This window comes from Dryobates pubescens, chromosome 16 (genome assembly GCF_014839835.1).
Source record: "Dryobates pubescens isolate bDryPub1 chromosome 16, bDryPub1.pri, whole genome shotgun sequence".
Classification (NCBI taxonomy): domain Eukaryota; kingdom Metazoa; phylum Chordata; class Aves; order Piciformes; family Picidae; genus Dryobates; species Dryobates pubescens.
In genome coordinates, this window is record NC_071627.1 from 14,133,738 (window position 1) to 14,154,773 (window position 21,036).

At 43.9% G+C, this 21,036-nt stretch overlaps 2 protein-coding genes across 2 annotated transcripts in view; both read left to right on the top strand.

Moving 5' to 3' along the window:
- On the top strand, nucleotides 1-11,016 carry LOC104301857 (C-terminal-binding protein 2). Its single transcript, XM_054168441.1, has 9 exons — nucleotides 1-226; nucleotides 829-983; nucleotides 1,095-1,239; nucleotides 3,657-3,863; nucleotides 4,449-4,663; nucleotides 5,399-5,529; nucleotides 5,720-5,847; nucleotides 6,375-6,495; nucleotides 7,592-11,016. Exons 1-9 carry the CDS (start codon nucleotides 178-180, stop codon nucleotides 7,761-7,763), a joined length of 1,323 nt encoding a protein of 440 aa, XP_054024416.1. The 5' UTR covers nucleotides 1-177; the 3' UTR covers nucleotides 7,764-11,016.
- Nucleotides 11,017-13,243: 2,227 nt separating this feature from the next.
- KDM3B (lysine demethylase 3B) overlaps nucleotides 13,244-21,036 on the top strand; it is a 48,206-nt gene continuing 40,413 nt past the window's right edge. Inside the window, exon 1 of the mRNA XM_054168437.1 lies at nucleotides 13,244-13,528. Coding sequence (XP_054024412.1) covers nucleotides 13,358-13,528 — 171 coding nt within the window. The 5' untranslated portion in view covers nucleotides 13,244-13,357. The remainder of the gene's footprint in view (nucleotides 13,529-21,036) is intronic.

The window sequence follows — 21,036 nt, forward strand, 5'->3', positions numbered from 1 at the left end:
GAGCTGCGGCGCCTCTGTGGCGGCTGCGCCGCTCACCGCGGGGCCACGGCCCGGCCCTTCCGCTTCCTCCCGGCGGCGGGCGCGTCTGCGCGGGCGGCGGGAGGCGGCAGGCGGCGGTGGCGAGTGACGGAGTGTCCCTCCGCAGCTCTGAGGGGCAGGCGCGGCCCGGCGCGGCCCATGGACCGGCACAAAGTGAAGCGGCAGCGGCTGGACCGGATCTGCGAAGGTGAGGCGGGGTGGGCACCCCGGCGCCGCGTGGGGCCACGCCCGGCAGCGGCCGGAGGCCCGAGTGGCGGGGACCGCGCACCTGCCGGCGGCTTGTCTGGGTCCCGCTGCCTGCAGGTGGGCTTCCACTCACCGTCCCCGCTACGTTCTCCTGGAAAGCGGCGGCTACCGGTGACTGTCACAGGCCTCACGGACGACAAGCTCTCTGCTCGTTTAAGGAGGAAATAGACTTAGAACCTTGGCATGCTGAGGTGGGAGGTGGGCGGGTTAACGGGGACGAGGCCAGAAGTGGCTTTATAGGTGTCTTCAGGAGCCTAGAGTACGATGACATGCTTGCGAGTAGACCACCTCGTTGTGGATAAAACGTTTTATTTTTCTTTTTGTAGTGCTTTAGGCAAAGGGTTGCTTTGTTTTATTTTGTTTCTGGCTTCAGTTACTTGTGTTTATTTGTGTATTGTGTATTTATTTCTTTTGCGTTTACTAATCCCATCCTAAATAACATAAGATAATTCTTAGCAGAACTTAGTGACTTCTTGGACTAGCAGATGAGGGTCCCAGAATTCTGCTCTTTCATGTAATCACTCCTGATGAATTTCTTAATAGGCATACGGCCTCCTATTGTGAATGGCCCAATGCCAGCACGGCCACTGGTTGCACTCCTGGATGGACGAGATTGCACTGTGGAGATGCCCATCTTGAAGGATGTTGCTACAGTGGCATTTTGTGACGCCCAGTCAACTCAGGAAATCCATGAAAAGGTGGGCAAGAAAATGTGCAAGTATTCAGACATAGAGCTCTGCCTATGAGTAACTAAAGCTGAGACTGATACAGACTGGTTTGAGACTGATACAGACTGGTTTTTGTTGTAGGTGCTGAATGAGGCAGTAGGAGCTCTGATGTATCACACCATTACCCTTTCTCGTCAGGATCTGGAGAAATTCAAAGCCCTCAGGGTCATTGTGCGTATTGGCAGTGGCTATGACAATGTTGACATCAAATCTGCGGCAGAATTAGGTATGATGCCACCGTTAGGGCTTTGTTGTGATCAGAACTGAATGTGAGGTGGAGCACCGTATGTGTTTTCGTGTTTTGTATAGCTGAGTGCATTTAACAGCTTTTGTTTAGAAAGATTTGGAGCTCTTCAGTATCAGGTCTCTGACCGAATGGCCAGTATCAGAGCTGGTAGGTGGCTTGCAAGAAAGATTCTTGGATTGCTTTGCTTCAGTGTTGGTGTAGATGTCATTGTTTGGGATTCAGAAACCCAAATATGGTGCCTGGGTGTCTTTCAGTATTGTTTGTAGGGAAAGAATTGAGCAAGTGATGTCTGAAAGCAGCCTGCAAATGCAAGTGCAGGATAAATTCACTGTAAATGATTAATAAGTGAGTCTTCCTGGGTTTTTGTTTGATGTGTGTGTTTTTGGTTTGGTTTGGGTTTTTCTTAAGTATGCAGGTTGGTTCTGATTCACCACTTTATTTTTGATTCCTTTAGAGCCCTAGGCATATGAGGAATCTGAGGTGACAAAAATCTGTTTGTCTCTTTGTTAAACATATGGCAGTGAGACTTCTGGACCTTATAGCCTCCTAGGTGAGGTAGATCATCTAAGCACTCTGCTCCTTCATTTCTGGGTTTGTGTTAGTGATTTGAAACCTTTCTTAATGTAATGCATATCAGATCAAGCTTAAATCTCATGCAGGTATTTATATATAAAATGGAAGTAGGCATTCAGTCTACAGATCTGTAGAAAGAGATGAATACAATCAGTGGAGATTGTATATTTGTCTAGTGCTTGATCTGGGTCTAAAAAGCCTTCTCATCTGAGTGATTCAACTGAATAGTCTCAGGAGTTCCTGGCAAGGACTTTGGCTCTCATGCAGCCATTACATTTTTGGGCTGAGTTTGGAACTTAATCTACTCTACTTAAAGTCACCATCCATATCTTTGATTAATCCAGATTCAGAGCTGTCCCTTTTCCCCTCCACACTCATCAACCTGGAGAGAAAAGGATCAGTTTATTCAGCATCATATTGCTGCTTGCCACTTTTGCTTGGAAGTGTTAGTGCAATGACTCTTAAGCACGGCCAGATTTGCTTTTTCATGGACAGTTAATGATTATTTTCATGCTTAGCCAGGTCCTTTAATTCATTCTGAGGTAAGATACTGTTCCTTATGTGTTCTGAATCTTCAAATCTGGTCAAAGAGCTGTTGTGTATTTGTGTTTTCTTACATTTGGGCATAGTAGTGCATGTGGCTTGTCTGACATTGAATGAGATGGTAACCAGTGAGATTAAAAAGTTAGGCTTTCATATTGCCTCTCTGTCTGTCCTCGGAGTCATCTGTGTAACATTATAGTGCAATTGCAAAGGATTTGATACACAAAAGGAGTCAGATATCTGAGATTGTGTGGCCATTGCTCTCCAAGTCCTCTCTCTGGTCTTAGTTTAGTTGAATATCTCCTTTGTCATAGGCTTCTCAATGCTGAATTTTATGTGCCTTCATCCGTTGCCTGGATTTTATTAGTAGTTTTTAGATAGTTCTGAGGAGGAAGAGGTTTTCTTTGGTTTGGCAAGTGCCTAGGGGCCCTTTTTTCATCTAGTTATTTTTACTTCTTGGCTGGATTGTCGAACGAAGGATAGCAGCAATGAAGTGATATGTTGCCAGCCTGCCCCTCTTCCCACCCCCTTTGAGAAAAAAAACCACCAACCTCAGACTGTTCAGGAATGACTAGATCTTGCTACAGTATTCCATCTTTCCCATTCTTGACAGTAATTGTGCTTCCAGGACTTTTAACTCTGTTTGCATTGGTAATTTACCTGATTATTCTAGCCATGGGGTTTATGGTCCCATGTGGCTGTGTATTATTCTAGAGTGGGAGTGTGATGTGTTGTTAAGTGTAACTTCAAATGGATTTAGAAGGGCTCCTGTGGCTTTTCTCTGTGTTAAATGAGTTAGTTACTTATTGTTGCTCCTGGGGAAGATGATGCTTGCAGTGAGCATCTGGACTGTGAGGCATGAAAGAGCTCCACCATCTGCCTTAATTCTTCTGCAGTCTGCCAGTTAATCTGTCAGGAGTATCTCTGGAACAAGTGCATCTTTTAGGATGCAGATCTAAAACAGTCAGCTTCTTGCATCGCTTGTATGACCCAGTTTTCTCATTTCAGTCTGTTGTTTTGGGGTTCTTTTTTTGATTGATTTATTTTTTCTTCTGGTGAGCGTGTCAATCAAATGGATATTTACAAGGAAGGAATGGTTAAAAATGCTGGCTGGTCACATCTGTGTTGCTGTAGAATGAGCTTCTGAAATGAATCCTGTGTTTCTTGGCAGGAGGAGTTCTGGAGTATTGAATTGCCTTTCAGCACTTCAGCCTGAAGAGCTCTATGTTGGTTTAGCCTTGTGATGCTAAAAATCTCATATGACCTCTATGGCTTTGTAGGCATTGCAGTTTGCAACATCCCCTCCTCCTCAGTAGAGGAGACTGCTGACTCCACCCTCTGCCACATCTTGAACCTCTATCGCCGTGTTACTTGGCTGCATCAGGCCATGCGGGAAGGGAACCGAGCTGCCAGTGTAGAGCAGATTCGAGAGGTGGCTGGAGGCGCTGTGCGTATCCGTGGGGAGACTTTGGGCATCATTGGACTGGGTAAGTGGTGGGAATTGTGACAATGGAAAGTTTCTGGGAACCCAAGAGTTACAGATTGAAAAAAGCTGTAATTTTACAGCTGCTCATTGTGAAACATACTGACTCGTAAGGAATGCAAGTGCCCTATTCTGTGATGCTGGAGATCTCCAAGAGCTGGCTGTATGCCATGGCATTGGGGACTTCTTTCATGTTCAAATGGCTAGAAGAATTGGAACGTTCAGACAGCTCATCTCGGTGACTGTTCCCTGTATCAGTAACAAAGCCACCTGAAATCTACCAATTCCTTCTCCAAGTTCTTGTAATCAGATTATTACTTCCTCTGACTCAGGGTTCAGATTTAGTTCGAAAAGCAGAGCTTCTTCTGGGCTAAACTATGGTTGTTGCATGGGGAAATACTAGAATTAGCCATACGGGATCAGCGCTGAGTAACCTCTGGATCCCTATGGCAGTCCTAGGGGTTTCCAAGGCTGCAGTACCTTGGGCCATAGAAGTAAACTCCAGTGTAGGCTCCCAGTCTACCTCAGTATCTTGTCTTTAAAGTTTGTTTTATCTTTCCTTGATGATTGTGGGTTTTCTTTTGTGAAGGCCGAGTTGGACAGGCAGTGGCTTTGCGAGCCAAGTCCTTTGGCTTCAACGTGATTTTCTATGACCCCTATCTGCCGGATGGAGTGGAGCGATCCTTGGGTTTACAACGAGTAGGAACCCTGCAGGATCTACTAATGCACAGCGATTGCATCACATTGCACTGCAGCCTGAATGAACATAACCATCACCTCATCAATGACTTCACTATTAAACAGGTGCAGCAGGAGCTTGATTTCCCCCACAGAGCACTGTGGAAATGAATGCAAACAGAAACTGCTGCTTTCACAGAGGCTGAGAGTGTGTGAATCCTGCTGCCTCTGTCGTGTGTCTCCTGCTGCCTCTGGAGGCTGGAGCGTGTGGATCCGGGTGCCTGTCCTTTGTGCTGTATACAATTTCATGTTGAGAGAAGAATAAGACTGGCTCTTTTTGTCAAGTAATTTCATTTATAAAGAGTGTTTTAGGTGATTCAGTAATTTCTAATTCTCTTTAAAATGCACAATTGACCCTGCTGGCTAGAGCCAGATGTGGTGTGGCTGAGACTGCGTAAGGGTCTTTACGCAGCTCTGCCAAAGCCTCTGTGCCCAGGCCCACTGCAAAGTCAGTCTCGGGCTCTCTGGATGTTGTAGTCCAGTTTTGTATAGCTGGATACCTGATTCATGTCCTCTTTCTTTTTTAATGTAGTAGGATGGCTATGGAGTGCAGAACTTGAGAGTTCCACTTTTGCCCTTATTGTCTTGTGATTTTGTTTGTTCATTTTTAAAGCAAATTTCTCAAGCATTGCTTGCAGGCATTTCCCCTGTGGCTAGCTTTGCAGTGAGAGCACTCCTAGTTCATCCAGGCCTTATCTAATCATTGCAGGCTCCTGCTCATTTCCAGTAGACTTCCCAAGATTCACTTAGCTTCCATGAAAAGTCTCGTTCTCAACCTGCTTAATATTTTTCTTCTTCCAGATGCGCCAGGGCTGCTTCTTAGTGAACACAGCTCGGGGAGGACTGGTAGATGAGAAAGCCTTAGCACAAGCCTTGAAAGAGGGGAGAATCAGAGGAACAGCATTGGATGTGCATGAGTCTGAGCCTTTCAGGTAACACTGCACCTGCATGCCTGCTGCTATCCTGTCACTTGCCTACACTGGATGATTCTTTTTTTTCTTCTTTTTTTTTCTTTCTCCTTTGGCTATTTGAGTTACACAGAGGAGGTTATCACTTCGGGAGAGAAAACACATGTTGTGTTTTTGGTTTTGTTGTTTTCTTTCTTTCCCCTTCCCCCCACAGCTTTGCTCAGGGACCCTTAAAAGATGCACCCAATGTGATCTGCACCCCCCACACTGCCTGGTATAGTGAACAGGCTTCCATTGAATCCAGAGAAGATGCAGCGAAGGAGATCCGCAGAGCTATTACAGGTAACAAGAAAGACTGTGTGCTCTACAGCTGCTGCTGAAATTAGTGTTCTTTTCTTAGTTCACTGCAAGGATGATGCTGATTGTTCCGTGGACTCAGTAACTGGTTTCTGGAACTGGAGTGTAAGTTGAATAGTTGCCTCTTTGCTTTTTGAGAATCTTGTAACTTATTGCTGGAGTGGCACTTTCCCTCTTGGGGAATGCTTGCACCAAATCCTTGCCAATAATTCCTTTGTCAGTTACACTGTACACCTTTTTTCTGGAGTATTACATATTGTCCCTTGAGGAAGGTGAGGCTTGGCAGTTGCAGTTTGTAGAAAATAATTTCTGCAATATCACACAAGTTGGAAGGAGGGATCAGTTTCTTGTCTTCTCCAAAGACCAGTTGCTCAGTTGTCCCCTGCCTGGTGTTACCCTGTGGAAGTTGATAGAAAAAATGTATTTCTTCTCTCCTTTTGTTTATAAATGCTTGAGGGAGAAAGCCCCTCCTGCTTGTGTCCTGGCTTTTGTCATTCTTGGTGCTCTTGCAGGTCACATACCTGATGCTTTGAGGAACTGTGTTAATAAGGAGTACTTGCTGTTAGCAGCTCAGTGGTCCAGTATTGATCCTGCAACTGTCCACCCAGAACTCAATGGAGCTGCAGCTTACAGGTGAGATATTTGGGTTATCCAAGTTACAACTTCCAAGTTTATATTCCTGCTGGAGAAGGCTGACACCCCTCTTTGAGTCTGAGAATTGCTTGTGCTTGCAAGCAAGTATGTTTCTATTCCTGTATAATCTGTATATGAGCTCTTTCCAGAAACTTAACAGCAACACTTCTAAAATTGTACTAGGAATTAACATTTTACTTGGTCATATTTAGTTCCAGCTACATACTGTCCAAGTCCTTGCAAGACCTTCTCAAGAAATACCTTAATATAAGAAAAGTCTACTGGGTGCCTGAAGAGAGGTCTGGATCTTAAAAGTTGTGCCTGTCATTAGGGTAGTATAAAGAAAGCACAGTTCTTACCTGTAGCCCAAATATGGACTATGAGAATCATAGTTGGAAGGGACTTTATCATCACCTAATTCCAGCAAAGAGACATTGTCCAAGGGCTTTGGGCAGTGGCCTAAATAGGATCTGTTTCAGATTATTTGTCTGTTGGAGACCTGCCAAGTCATTGTGGGGAGGTTGCTTCCTTTCTGTTTTTCTCCCATCTGCAAAGTAGGAAATACATTCTCTTCCCTTCTCTGAGAGATCTATGGAGGTGTAGAGATATTTATGGAGAAGGCACACAGAGGCAGGGTGGAAGTAGTGGAAGAGTAGCTCATTAGCAGTTCATGAGTATCCCTCTCCTGTTTTTCATCTTACATCTTGATGTTAGATTAATTCAGCTCCTTACTTTTTCTGTCCTGGAGCCCAGTGAAGCATAACTGGCAACTTGCACTCCTGCTGATGGGGAGGGAACTTCCAGCCCTTCAAGGTATCTTCATACAGTGCTTCACGCTATTTTCCACTGGACATAAACTTCTGCCTGTGTTCCACACACTTAGTATGTGACCCTGAGACTGTGTGAGAACTGATCTCCTTTGGTACTGTTATAGAACTGCTACTTTTCAGTTCTGCACACTTTCCCTGTCTTCTGTCTTGGAGCATTTCTGTTAGAAAGAGGGGTTTGTATTCAGCAGGTGCCTCAGAGAACAGCTCCTTTTGCCTTGCATAACTGTTGGACAAGCTTGTAATTTCTATATTTCTGTTGGTTTTAGGTTTCCTCCAGGAGTAGTGGGAGTAGCCACCCCTGGGCTACCAGAACCACCAGTAGTGGAGGGGATTGTAGCTCATGGGATCCCTCCTGTTTCTCACTCTGCACCACGTACCCCTTCCCCAGGAGAGACAAGCAAACTGGATGCAGACAGAGAGATTCCTGCTGACCAATAGCAGCATCTTTCTCCTCTCCTCTGGCAGCAGAAAAAAAAAGTAGGAGGATATCTCCTAGGACCTGCTTTAACACCCTACAGAGACTGTTTCCCATTCCTTCAGGATGGGAGAATGCATTTCATGACCGGCAAACTTTAGCTCTTGCCTTTCTTTTGTAACCCTTTAGTTTTAATCTGTCGACTCTTTCTCCTTCTCTGGGGCAGGGCAGCAGCGACCTTGCCTCCCCTTGGAAATACTTGGTTTAACAAATGAGTTTTCCCGTGTTTCTGCCCCAGGTGTCTGTGGCAGGGAACTGTCTTGTGCACTGGAAAAGAGCAGCGGAGCTGCCTGATCAGGGATGGCCCTTGGAGTTCCTAAGGCCAGACTTCAATGCACACTTCATATGTGACTTACAGCTTAAACTTAATTTGGCTGAACCTCTCTTTTAAGTGTAGCCCTGGGGAATAACAGAAAAATATTGGAGAAGTTGTGACTGTTGCCTTTATGCCCTTGGTAGGATACAGCCTAGGCTTAGCAATGTGTCTTAGTTGGCTTGTTTCGCTCAAGGTTTCCCCTGAGAACAGACAGAGTGCAGGCATTGCTAGTCCTTGACAAAGCAAAGTTTTGTTTGTGCAGTTCTAGGCCTGAAGTTAAAGGTAACAGTCTCAAAGCCACCCTTGTCAGTAATTCAGAAGGCACTAAAATGTCATTCAGTGTGTTCTGGTGGCTTTTATTTTTGTGAGGCTGCATAAGAGTTCACCGTGGAGTCCATGTAACTCAGAGAAGGCAAGAGAATGGAGAAATGGGGAAAAACTTGCACTGGGAGACAGCAGGTAGCAATAACTCACAGCTTCAGTTGCTAGTTGCTCACACACATACCTTGCAGGGTGATGGCAGTATTTATTCACAAGGTATTGATCACATTTGAAATCTAAGTTTTATGCTACGGATTTTTATTACTGTTTTTGGCATAACTGCATCAACTACAGGTACCATACCACTTGTCTCTGTGCTGATGGAGAAAGCAGCTTTTAACAGTTGACCAAATGACTACTTTAGCCCTGCTAACATGCTGCATCTCCAATAGTGGGCAGGGCAAGGCTGTTTTTTCACATGAATAAGCTTTGTGATACTAAAGGAGAAAGAACGCTTCTGGCTTGTCACTCAAAGCCATGGCAAGGTTGTTGCTCTCAAGTCTTTCTCCATTTCCCCAATGATGGAGTATGAATCACTTCTTTGAGGGGTATGGAGTCATAAGTAAAATGGGTTCCACAGGAGAACATTTTCTTTAATTCCAAATCTTCCTTTAGTTTAATCTTACTACACTTCAGTTGCAGTCTTTCCGTGCACAAGATGTAACAGTTCCCAATCGATTTGTTCATGTTGTGTGGCTATATTAAAGTAGGTGCTATATGAGAGGCATACCCTGTGTGTGGGTTTGTCTGCCTCCTTTGATTCTTCCCTCTGTTGTGTGTCTGTGACTGGAAGTTGAACAGCTGAGAACAGGCTGGAAGCACCTTGAGGTGTAGACAAAAACCTTTGTTTAGACTATTTACAGTTTGGGAAGCTGAGGAAATATTCCAGAGTCACTAAATTTTTAGATTTTTTTCCTGGGTTTAAAATTTTCTCTAGTACTGCCTTCCTACTGGCTTACTACTGATGCAGTGAAGTGATTTCTTTCTCCTCCATGTCCCCCCACCCCCATCCCCCCAGCAATTCAAGAAAGGAAAATAGGCAAGAAGTAAACTTCAGGTGTTCTCTTACAGATTTTACACTTTAACTGTTTAGCATTAGTGAGATGATATTAGTTCTCTAGTGCTGAGTGTCTTTTTTTGGTAAGGTATTTGTCTCGGTGAAGGTTCTTAGCTTCTGTGTTTTCATGGATGATGCTGATTCTACTTATAATTCATATACCTCCTTAGCTGCTCAGGTTTAGCAGATCAGACTGGGACAGGTGGTAGGCACAATCTACAGGAGAACTTTTCCTGAACAAAAGCCTCAAGCTGAGAAGCACTTTGATTGCAGCTGTACCTAAAATAACCAGCAGCACTTTCCTGAGTTCTCTAATCTCTAGGAAATCTAAATTTTGCAAGCTACTAGCTCAGAAAGCTGTTTTTCTGACAGGCAGATGGGGAAAAGTTTTCAGGGAGTGAGAGCTCATCCTGGCTGTTACCACATTAGGGAAGCAGTCTGTCATAACTACTCTTTCCTTATTTGCTGATGAAAATTCCTGCTCTGCATAGAGGTTCAGGTCTGAGATTATTTTGTGGTAAAGGGTTTCTAGTTATAAGCTTTGTGAATACAGAGGATCAGAGTACATTGACCTTATCTCTTCTAGAGCACAGTGCAAGATAGATTTATTTTTTTAAAGAGGCAGCAATTTATTTTATTTTTTTTTTCCTTTTTTTTTTCCTTTTTAAACTGCAAGTATCTCCATAGACCAGTAAAATAACTGAGCAGAGGAACAGTGGAAAGATCTCATTTAGGGGACACTTGAGTTTCTCAGTTCTTGGTTTTGGTGCCTAGATACACTGGTGATTAGTAAGTGTAGGAATTAAATAATTGGTGTTTTAAGAGTTGGGTACTAAGGAGTTGAAGCTGACAGCACTGATAGTGGCTCTGTTCTATCCAACACCGTGTAGGCTTGTGATGGGACATGAAGGCAATTTTGCCCTTGATTAAAGCCACCTCAGGAAATGTGGAGGTAAAAATGAACAGAACTCTTATGACCTCAAGGAAGGACTCTCTTTGTGTTTATAGGATTACTCTGCTTGTATGCCATTTGTACCTCTGTTTATAGACTGAACCTATTGATCACCAGACAAAAGCTGTTCTGAGCAGATAGCTCAAAGCAAAACTTACCAGTACTAAAGTCCCCTGTGGTCTTCTCCATCCCAAGTGCCAAGTCCTTTGTTAGCACTCTCCTGTGTGATACACTGACTTGCAGCTCTCCCTCCCAAGCTTAGTGCAGTATACAGAAGTGAAAGGAAGGACTTATTTTGGTTTAATTTTTTTTTTTTTAATGCCTTCCTTCAGAACTAGAGCAGAGCTTTAATCCCAAAGAACAGAAGTCTCCCAGGGTGAGGTGGAAGTGCCCTCACTGCACTAATCTGCTTACAGGAGGTGCTCACACTGTCCCAAGGTACATTCTGTTTGTCAGGGTCACTGCTGCTGACCAGCTTTTTTATAGAGGACTCAGAGTTTCAGAAATATATTTTTGTAGACAATGACTAAACTGTGAAACATTGAAATAAAGCATGTAAACAAAAACTTACAGCACTGTCCTCTGTACAGATGTTTTTCTCACTTCAGTTCTCTCCTGACTCATTAGAAAATGTTTGATTACTTCTTGGATATATTTTAATAAAGTTCTCCAAAGAACATGGCTGCTGTCTGTGGAAGGGGTGGCCTTAGATAGAGTGTTGAAGGAGAGGGTAGAAAACCTGTGGAGGCAAGTGTCTGCATCAGCTGCACTTTTCTCAAATGAGGGAAGTGGGACCTTCCACAGTCACTGCCTGGATCAGCCACTCTGGCAAATGAGTGGAATCTGGGGCATTGACTGTGAATCACAGCTGTGAAAGTGGCAGACTGGAAAAGAAGCCATCTTCAGTGGTTAAGGGAGAGCTTTGGGTGTAGCCTGGTGATTACTTATGTGATGCCTCACAAGTTGAAACTGTGGTAACTGGGTTTAGTGGCCTTTCAATTGTGTGGTTAAAATGCATGTCTAAGCAGCAGCTGTCTTCACTTGTTAACAGTAAAATAGTGTTTGAAGTTAACACACAGAATGGGCTGACGACACTAATTTTTCTAACCTACAATAAAAGTTATTGCAACAGAATTAACATAGAAAAGAGGTTAGGTTTTCATAACTAGAAGTTAATTTGTGTTCTATGGCCTATCTCCCCTGTGTTGGTCGCCAATGACAGTTAAGAAATGCCTTCTTACACCTAGAGGATCATGTCACTATTCATCTAGCCTGTGCTCTGTGTTTTTGGAAGATCCAGCACCGTGCTCAGATGGGGTATGGGAAATTCTGGTCTGCTTTACCATGGCAGTTTTAGTCTTGGAGCTGGTGGAATGGGAAGGGGACATAGGACCATTTGTAATCTTTTACAAGGTTGTACTAATGCATAGCTGATCTTACTGTTTCAGTAAAGAAACTTAAGAAAGGAAGGCCAAACCTGATCTTCAAAGAATGGTCTTGGTTTTATCATGGCTATCACTTGGACCACAATGGCTTTTCTGCCCTTCAGCAATGCTTCATGTAGCTACTGGCTCCTGGTTTGGTATTGTTTTTGTTTTATTTTGGTTTGGTTTGAAGGAAGGAGAGTGGGGAGGTTAGTAATGTAGTGCACCAAATCTGACTCATCCTATACAGCAAGCACAGGAGGATAGACTGGTGTTTTGATGCCATTCATCTTTGTTCTTAAGTTCTATGTAATTGTTGAAAATACCAAAGACAGACTTTGCTTAAAAAGAAAAAAAGTCTTTTAAACCATTTCTTGATGGAATAATCTGTTTTATAAGCTGTTCAGGACTAAAATCAGACCACAAAGAGTAGAGATAATTGGATAAAATACGCTTCTGATGACAGGCATACTGTACAAACTGGTATTTGGGCATTGCCTCACCCATTTCCCAGTAAGTAAATTGCATCTCTTTAATTAGGAAGTAACGAAGATCAATTGTGGTTATCTACTGGCACAATCATTTTGCATAAATGAAAGCAAAAGCAAGCAACTTGCCTTTCCTGCTGCGAATTCAGTGTCAAATGTGACTCAAGAGTGAGGAAGCAGCACATACATAAGAAAACTTAGCTCCAGAGCAATGTCCATGTTGTGGTATGGAGCACAGCATCTGCTCCTCCTTCCAGTTTCTAGCAGTGCTCCCGTGTCTTTACTGCATAAGCAAAAAGAGCTGTTGCATGCAATTTCTCCAAGTGTGGGATTATGAAGTCCCAAGTATGTTGCATGTGTCTATGGCATTGCACAATTCTATATGGAACCGTTCAAGTGTATCAGCTAGTCCTGACAGCTACGTCCTATTAAGGTAGTGATTTAATACGGTAACCACACCCGAAATAAATGCCGTTTCAAAATCACTGGAAAGTTAAACAGGTGGACCGTCAGGTGCTGCTGCTGTCCTGGGACCGACAGCTCATGTCAGTCACGCAAACCACAACTCGGATCCCGCATCTCAAACTGCTCTGTCCTGGATTTTGTGTGTACCTCGCAATTTAGGAGGTAACCCGCTCTAATTTCTGTAAACGTTTCCGAACTTGGCGCAAATGAGAGGGTGTGCCGTGGGAAAGCTTTCTGTTCCGCCTCCTCCCTGTTCACCGGCCCCCCTGCCGTCGCTCTCGGAGGACCCTCCGCTGCGCGGCTCTTCCGGCTGTCTGCTGCGAGCCGGAGCGAGCGGGGCGGGGTAGCGTAGGGCATTGTGGGGCAGAGGAAGGAGGGGGATCCGGGGGGTGGAAATTGCTTGAGCGCTGTGCATGCCGGGACTGGGGCGGGCGGTGCTCGGAGGCCCAGCGCGGGGCAGTCTCTTGCTCGGTGTTTCGGGGCGTCGACGGCGGCTGGTGGGCTCGCGCCGGTGGAGGCTCCTGCCCGTCGGGGATGGCGGACGCGGCGGCCTCCCCCGTGGGGAAGCGGCTCCTGCTGCTGCTGGCGGCAGGGCCTAGCGAAGGCGAGGCGGTGGGGCCGGAGCCAGGGCCTGCGCTTCCCTCCCGGGCCTGGAGGAGCGGAACGGTGCGGGCCATGAGCGGAGCCGTGCCCCAGGACCTGGCGGTGAGGCCCTGGCGGCGGAGAAGTGGAGGGCGGGCTGTGGCGACGGGGAGCCGCGGGCGGGGACACTGAGGGTCGGGCGCTCGCACGGGCCGCGGCCTCCCGCTGCCGGCGCGGGCCGCTGTCGGGCAGGGCTGCGGTGGGGCGAGGCGGCGGGGTCGGGGTCGCGACATCGCCGTGTTGGCGAGCCGCGGCCTCCCCGGGACGCGTTGTCCGCCGGTCCCCCCTGGGCTTGCCGGGGCGCGCCCCGGGCTAAGGAGTGGCGGGTTCGGCCTGTGGCGAGCGCGGTGGCGGAGCGGCCCTGCGGGCTGCTGGGGCTTAGATCTCTTCGAGGCGGAGAGGGTCCGGCAGCCTCGGGTGCGGTGGTTAGAATTAGCAGACGTGTGAAAACACGCGTTTGGGACGTGCCTGCTTTCTGACGCTGATGTGTCTGTGTATAACTTCCGAGTGATGGTTTTGGTGGGGTTTTTTTGCCCCGAGGTGTTAAGTGCTCTTGGTCAGCCTAAATGATGCCTCTTGCTTGAAGGAGTAATTCTGAACGAGGATTATTTGCTTCATTTTCCCTGGATTTTGTTGCGCTCGACGTGTGTATTATCAGTACTCTTGAACTGTAGAATCGCCCATCCCGAGTGTGAGTGTGATGTAATGAATTTTTGGTGTGCCTGAGTTGGTGGAAAGACTGCTGAAGTGGTTTGGTTACTTTTTTTTTTGGTGAATCTCTGTGCAATAAAAGGGAGTCACTTGTTTGTTGTTTGGCCGTTGCTGTCCAACCATGGGATACCTGTTAGATTAGCCTAACAAAATAAAAATCGGATTTAGTGCTTCATAATCATGGGAAGAACAGGATTTTTCTTTTTGGTGTGTTGAATTCGTTGCCTTCCTTTAGCACTTCAGCTCTGACCCTGGTTCCTTTCATCAGTAACCTTTGACTTAACACAGTTGCAGTGATGCAGCTATCTCTAAACATTATATTCTCCTGATTTGCACATGCACTCTTAAATGTGAACCATGTCAAAGACTCAAGGCAGACTCTTCAGGTTCTTTAATGTATAATATTTAGTGTTGTTGTGTAACCTTCCATGCATGACGAGCACTACTGTGGCAATCATAACAATGCACTATCAGAAAAATAAGTCATCTTAAAATTATTCTGTCAGAAGAAGTGATAAGTTGGCAGCAAGCAGTAAACTGCAGTTTAGGAAATCCTCATCTAAAATAAAGTAAAAATGTGAACTGAGTCTGAAACAGGCTAGAAGAAAATGTTCTACCTTTTGGATTACTTAAGTCTGCTTTCTTGTGGTGTCCTGTAGGGAGACTTTTGCTTAGTCTCAGGTTGGGCTTTTAGAAAAACAAAACTGCAGATGAATACCAAAACCTCTCCAAGGAAGAAAACTAAGACTAGACAAAAAGTGTAAAATTAAAGTGTTTCAGAAAGCAACTGAAATAACTTTTGGGGGTTTGGTTGGTTTTTTTGTGGGTGTTTTTAATGCTGGAAATTTAGGACACTATTACTTTTTCTGGTGGAGTAAAGCCTCTGAAAAGGTTTTGGTTTTGTTTTGTTGGTTGGTTTTTTCCTCTATAAATTTGGTTTTAGACAGTAGCTGTTAAATATTCCTTCTCTGATAAGATGTGCTGCTTAGTCCACAAAAAAATTACACAGTGGTCAGATCTAGCACCTAGAGGAGGCCCTGAGGAAAAATTATGCTGTTAGAAAACAGCTTTGCCTCTTCTAACTAGAAATTGATCTTGCCTTTTCCCTCAAAGTATCTATTGGGACAGAATCATAAAAGACCTGTCAAGCTTTAGCTCAGTACCACCCTAGTATTGTAAAAAGGCACATTATATGATAATGGTAGAGAAGCTCTATGTGTCATATTCATGTGGAAAGCAGAAGTGTGTGACATGACTTGTAATGCATAGGCAAGGTGTACAGATAGAGTGGTAGCTAGGAAGCCTGGGGTGCAAGGTGTTTTGAGTAGGTTCATTTTGCTTCTTTTGATACATGGTAGGAAAAGAGTTGTGTTGGGGTCTGTCCTCCTGCTTTAAGGATAGTAAATTAGGTTTCACAAGTTTGGGGTTTTTTATGTCTGAGTTTTTATTGGTTTCCTATGGTGTTCTGCAGATACAATTGAATGTATTCTGAAGACATTTTCACTTACACAGGACGTGTCTATTACACAGCTTAAGAAAGACACCTGTTAATCTATATTGTACCATATGTAAGGGATATCTCTGAATATGGGTGAAACTTAAAAATTACCTGAATTGTGGAATAAGCTTAATCTGCTTTGCAAGTATCAGAACTGCTTGAGTTAACCATAACTGTCAGGGTATTGCAATTAGTTTTTCTAACTAGGTCACGCTGGAAAAGAATATCCTCATGTCTGCAGAGTGTGTGTAGCAGATGAAGGATGCTGGAACCTTACAAGACTTGATTTTGATTTATGTGCACGTGGTTAGTTTTCAGGTGCTACTGAAGTAATCTTGACAGTAGAGGAGAATGTGGGAAAATGTGTATGTACAATCTGCTTGCAATAGGGGGTGTGATCTTCTTCCCAGCTGTGCATGTGTGTGTGTCACAGAATTTCAGATTAGGACTGAATGGGGAATTTGTAGAGGCTTTCAAACTGCAATAGATGTGGAAAGAGTTTTCAGGCAGAGAGCTGAAAACAGGGTGCTGTGGAAATGGTGGGAAGGTTCACAACAAGCTGGGGTTTGTATGTGTCTGGGATATCCAGGTGACTTTCTGTGCTGCTGCACTAATTTAATTTCCTTCTGTCCTGCAAAGCTGATCATGCTCACAGACCATTCTTCTGTCAGCACACTTGCATACGTTTGTGTTTTGAAAGACAGTATGAGGGGAATGGACCACAGGCAGTAGTCTGGTCATTGTCTCACCCCCAAGAAACGCAGGCTGTTGCCACTGACTGGGTGTTGGTCAGACCAGAAGGCATATCTTCAGTGCTTCTTTTTGTTGAATGCAGTTCTGCAGAGGACAGCTGACTGCAGCATTAGTGGCCATACCTTTTCTCCACTTACTCCCTTATACTTTGGTGGTGGCCCAAGTGCAAAGCACTGAATGCGTGTTATGCCATGGGTTTGCTTTTTCTTTCTGACAGCCTTTCTGTCTTCCCATGTGTGAAGGAAAGACATCCACACTGAAAAATTGGCATTCACACCGTGAGTGATGTCTTCTGTGAGTCTACTGGTTATTTTTCTTAGGGCTCAGTAGGAATGTGATGGATTCTGTATCACTTTATACTACTGACATGCAAGAAACAGGGATGATATGAGTGGGATGGAAGGCCTCTGATAATTTCTGTAGATATAAGTTCATACGGTTTATTTAAAAAAAAAAAAAGTCTTGGCTTCTTTGTCAGTGCAATTGCAGGAGGGGAAACTCAGTGTGACTTGGCAGGTCTTGGTGGATCTGAAGTGGTTATTAAGTTATGAGTTGGAAACTCAAGCTAATGAGCCCTCCCAGTCTTGTACCGTCTCTGGCCTTCCTGTGTTGTGCACCTAATAGTAAGGAGTAGAGCAGGTGGTGGTCATGGAAGGAGCTGGTATGAATGACCTCAGCAATGAGGTTATAAAGGTTGGCAGTGGGACTGAAGGGTTCCTCCAAAATAAAACTACCTGAAGGAGGGTTGGAATGAGGAGGAAGACAGCCTCTTCTCCTTGACGTTGATGGACAGGACTAGAGTAAATAGTTACAAGCCATGCCAGGGGAGGCTGGATATTAGGAAATACTTCTTCACTGGAAGACTTCTTAAACATTGGCATGCTCTACCCAGGGCAGTGGTGGAGTCACCATCCCTGTGAGTGTTCAAGTGGCATGTGAACCTGATGCTTAAGAACGTGGTTTAGTGTTGACCCTTCATTGCTGGGTTGAGGGTTGGACTGGATGGTCTTTGAGGTCTCTTCCAAGCAGGTGTATTCTGTGATTCTGTGTGCCAGTGAATGAGAAGCTTGTGAACACGCGTGCATTTGGTTAAACTCTTTGCAGAGCTGTCCTTGCACAGCACTGATTCTGTGTCCACTACTCTCTCACCCTGCTGGCTTCCAAGCTTCCATGTTTCTGCTAACCAGGATGCTTACAGTTCCTGTCTTTCTCTGTCCCCTTTTGCTTATTTTAGGGTATTTGTTACAGTTTATTGAGACTCGGTAGCAATTACCGTTTACGTGCAGGAGTTTCAGTTGAGATGCTTATTCCTGGGGATTATGGAAATGCCCCTTTGAATGTCCACCGTGCCTGCATGGCATTTGTGCAGTGTTTCTGGTATTTTAGGAATTGTCACGCTGTTGAACATTTACTATGCTGATCTGCACATCTGCAGCTATTTCAAAACACTTCAAACCTATTGGACTTCTGCAAAATAAAAATGTTTGGGGAGGTCTGGGTAGAAATATGGAAGCACTGCAGTGGGAAGGTAGACCTCTAAGAAATGTTGCCTTTAGTACAGCAGTCTGAGTATTTTTCATTTGTGTCAATGAAAGAACAGGTATACTGGACAAGGTGAAAGATCCACCTAGTACCTATACTCTGCCCTATCTAGTCATGTGCTGGTTGGACATGAGTGTCTCTGTGCAGCTGTGGAAGGAGTCAGTTATTAAGCCTTCCACCGGTAGGCTGTCCGGTGGAAGTTCTCACTGTAAAATCACACACAGCATGCCCGCTGTATGTTTACATCAGTGAGGGGCTATAAAATAAGTTTTTGCTCATCTGATAGTGGTTGCTCTGTAGAGCTCACTGACTTGTAAATAGACTTTGGAGGGTTGGTCTCTTCCTCCTCCCACGTGGTGTGTGTTGCTGTAGAACCAAAGATTGCAGGTTCACTAGTTCAGACTCAGTGAACCGTGGCTGTTTGACTTTGGAAAATTGCTGCTCAAATAGGCTTACTGCTTAAAATGTATACTCAAAGAATTTCTTACTAGAGTTAACCCATCTTACTTGTCTTTGATGGGTTTATTTATACTGGTATAAGCAATGTGAAAAATTGCAGTGTGTTAAGAGGAGCATTCAGATCCAACTTTTGCAAGTGAAAGCTGGAAAGTTACTGTGTATTGGCAAAGTCTGTCTGCAGGAAGTTCCTTGTAAGTGTTTGCATTTGCAGGTCAGACTTTGCCTTTGAAGAAGCTGAGTGTTCTGCACAAATTACAGGCAGAAGAGATTTAGAAATTTCATCAGAATTATTTGGTTTGACCTTTTTTGAATATCATAGTGTTGAAGTGTAACAACAGAAACAAGTTAAAAAAAGGCTAGAAAAAGAAAATACACATTGGCAAGACCTTAAGATATTATTTTTTTCCTCCATCACTGTCAAGACAGCATATTTTTCCTTTGGCAGTTCATTTTCTTGAGTGGACAGTGTTGACGTGGTATGTAAAGAGCTTAGTTTTTACCAAATAAAATGCTCTGAGCTGGGAAAGAATGTATTTTACAATCTCCTTGGTGGCTATATTGTTACTTCATTAAGCAGCATTTTCAGTTATGGCTACAAAAAGCAGTAGATTCAGTCAGAACTGTGCAAATAGAGTAAAATTTAGCAAGCTGGATTCTGGTATTTATAATTTAGGTCCCAGTCTTGGCACATCTGTTGGTATGTCCTTCTCTGAGGCTGTTTTATATGTGGCACTTCAAACAGCAGAAAGACTGAGCCATGCATTTGTAATGAGGTCGTTCAGTGCCAGGACTGATAAGGTTTTTGAGATACAGGCTGGCAGCTGGGTGTCGATTTTGCCATTCAAAGGGTTGTAGAAAGTCAGATTTTAATAATATCCATACTGTCTGTTTTCAGTGGAGATATTAGAAGTTTGAAAGGTTTCTTTTGTTTGTTTATGCTTCTAGGTGTGACTGCAGGGCGCTGCCTGATGCAGGAATTCCTGTGGAATACTAGCAGTTGCATACTGTTTTCTGTCAGGTTTCAGATGGAAGACTGAGTGTTTCATAGGAGGTGAAAACACATGGACTTGTGGATGTGGAGCAACTTCTGCTTGAAATGCAAGTGATTATGACAAAGTTGTTTGGGGTTTTTGTCTTGGTTTACTACTGTTTTACATCTCTTTTGTTGGCAGTCTGTTTCCTAAACATTTTGATTGCAAAGGTAGGCCAGTGTCTTACCTAGCAACTACTTCAAAAACTCTGTTTTGTAGATTTAACTTCTTAAGGTACAAGGCAATTTTTTTTTTCCTGTAGAAAAGCAAACTTCTGCATGTGTGTGCATTTGGTCAAGTTCTGTGTACTGAGTAGTTGTTTTCTTTTGGCTGATCTTGTTCTGTGCTTCAGTGATTATTAATTAGACTGACCATTCCTTTTTTTTCCCCCCTTCAAAGTCTGTCTTGTGATTGTTTACATTTTTAGGGCTTTTCATGCACCTATTGACTTCTCCATGTTGCCACCATGTGCTTGAGTTTTCCACAGAGCTCCACTTTTTCCAGGCTGATTTGAAAATATATAGCCACATGGTACTCTTATAGAAGCAAATGTTTGGAGAAATGTCTTTTCAAGAAGCCTTTGTGTCTTGAAAGTTTGTGTATTGTATTTGTGTTTGGTTGTTGAATAGCTCTTTAATGTGGTCCTAAAACCCAGTTGCTTGTACAGTAACTTTTCTGGATAGTGTTAGAGTGCTAAGTAGCCTTATTGTTTCCAGTTTTAGCTGCTGATCAGAGAGCCAAAACAATATTCAGCTTTTACCTCCATGTGGTTATTGTCCAGTTACTTGTACTTGCTTCCTTCTTTCTTTAGGCAGCTGCTGGCATCTCCATCTGATATTTGTGTTACCTCCTTTTGGTTAGATGCTCTATCTCATCAAGGCATCCAGCTCTTAAATCAGTGTCAGATTTATTTTCTACTCTAGTTCCTAGGTATGTTTTATTTTGAAACTGAACTTAGTGCCAGCTAATCTGTAGTTGGAAAAAAATCTTCAGTCTTGTTATCATCCATTAACTGATCACACTGTAGTGACTGCCTTGTTGCCAGTACTTGTGTTGGGACTTGCTTTTTAGTATCTCACCTATGCTAGATGATGATCTGTTTGCAAAACACAAAGACAGACAGGGAGGTTTTCTTGTGTTCTCAGGTTTTCTTTGCAGTTTTTGCATGCTTAGCACCCCTTATGACATATTTCTGGATTTCCTTCAAGAAGTCATGGGGTTTTTTGATGTCCACCTTGTTCATTTAATGTGAATAACTGTAAGAGTTTAATTTGTTAGAGTTGCTTAGTATGCTGAATTACATTGAGGTGCATGATTCTGGAGAGAGGCTGAGTTTCTTAGGCATTTTTTAAAAGAACAGGTTAATTTTCTACTTAAGAAAAATAGCTTTGGTTTCTTATTCTCAGATTGATGGGAATGTGGCATTATGCTCCAAGTTAAGGCTGGTATTGTCTTAACAGACTAATAATTATCAAGCTTGCTTTCTTTCTTATTTTTAAATGCAAGTAATTTTTTTGCCACTTCCCAATCACACAGGGTGTGAATTGTTTAAAAAGTCTTGGTATGAAACCTGCAAT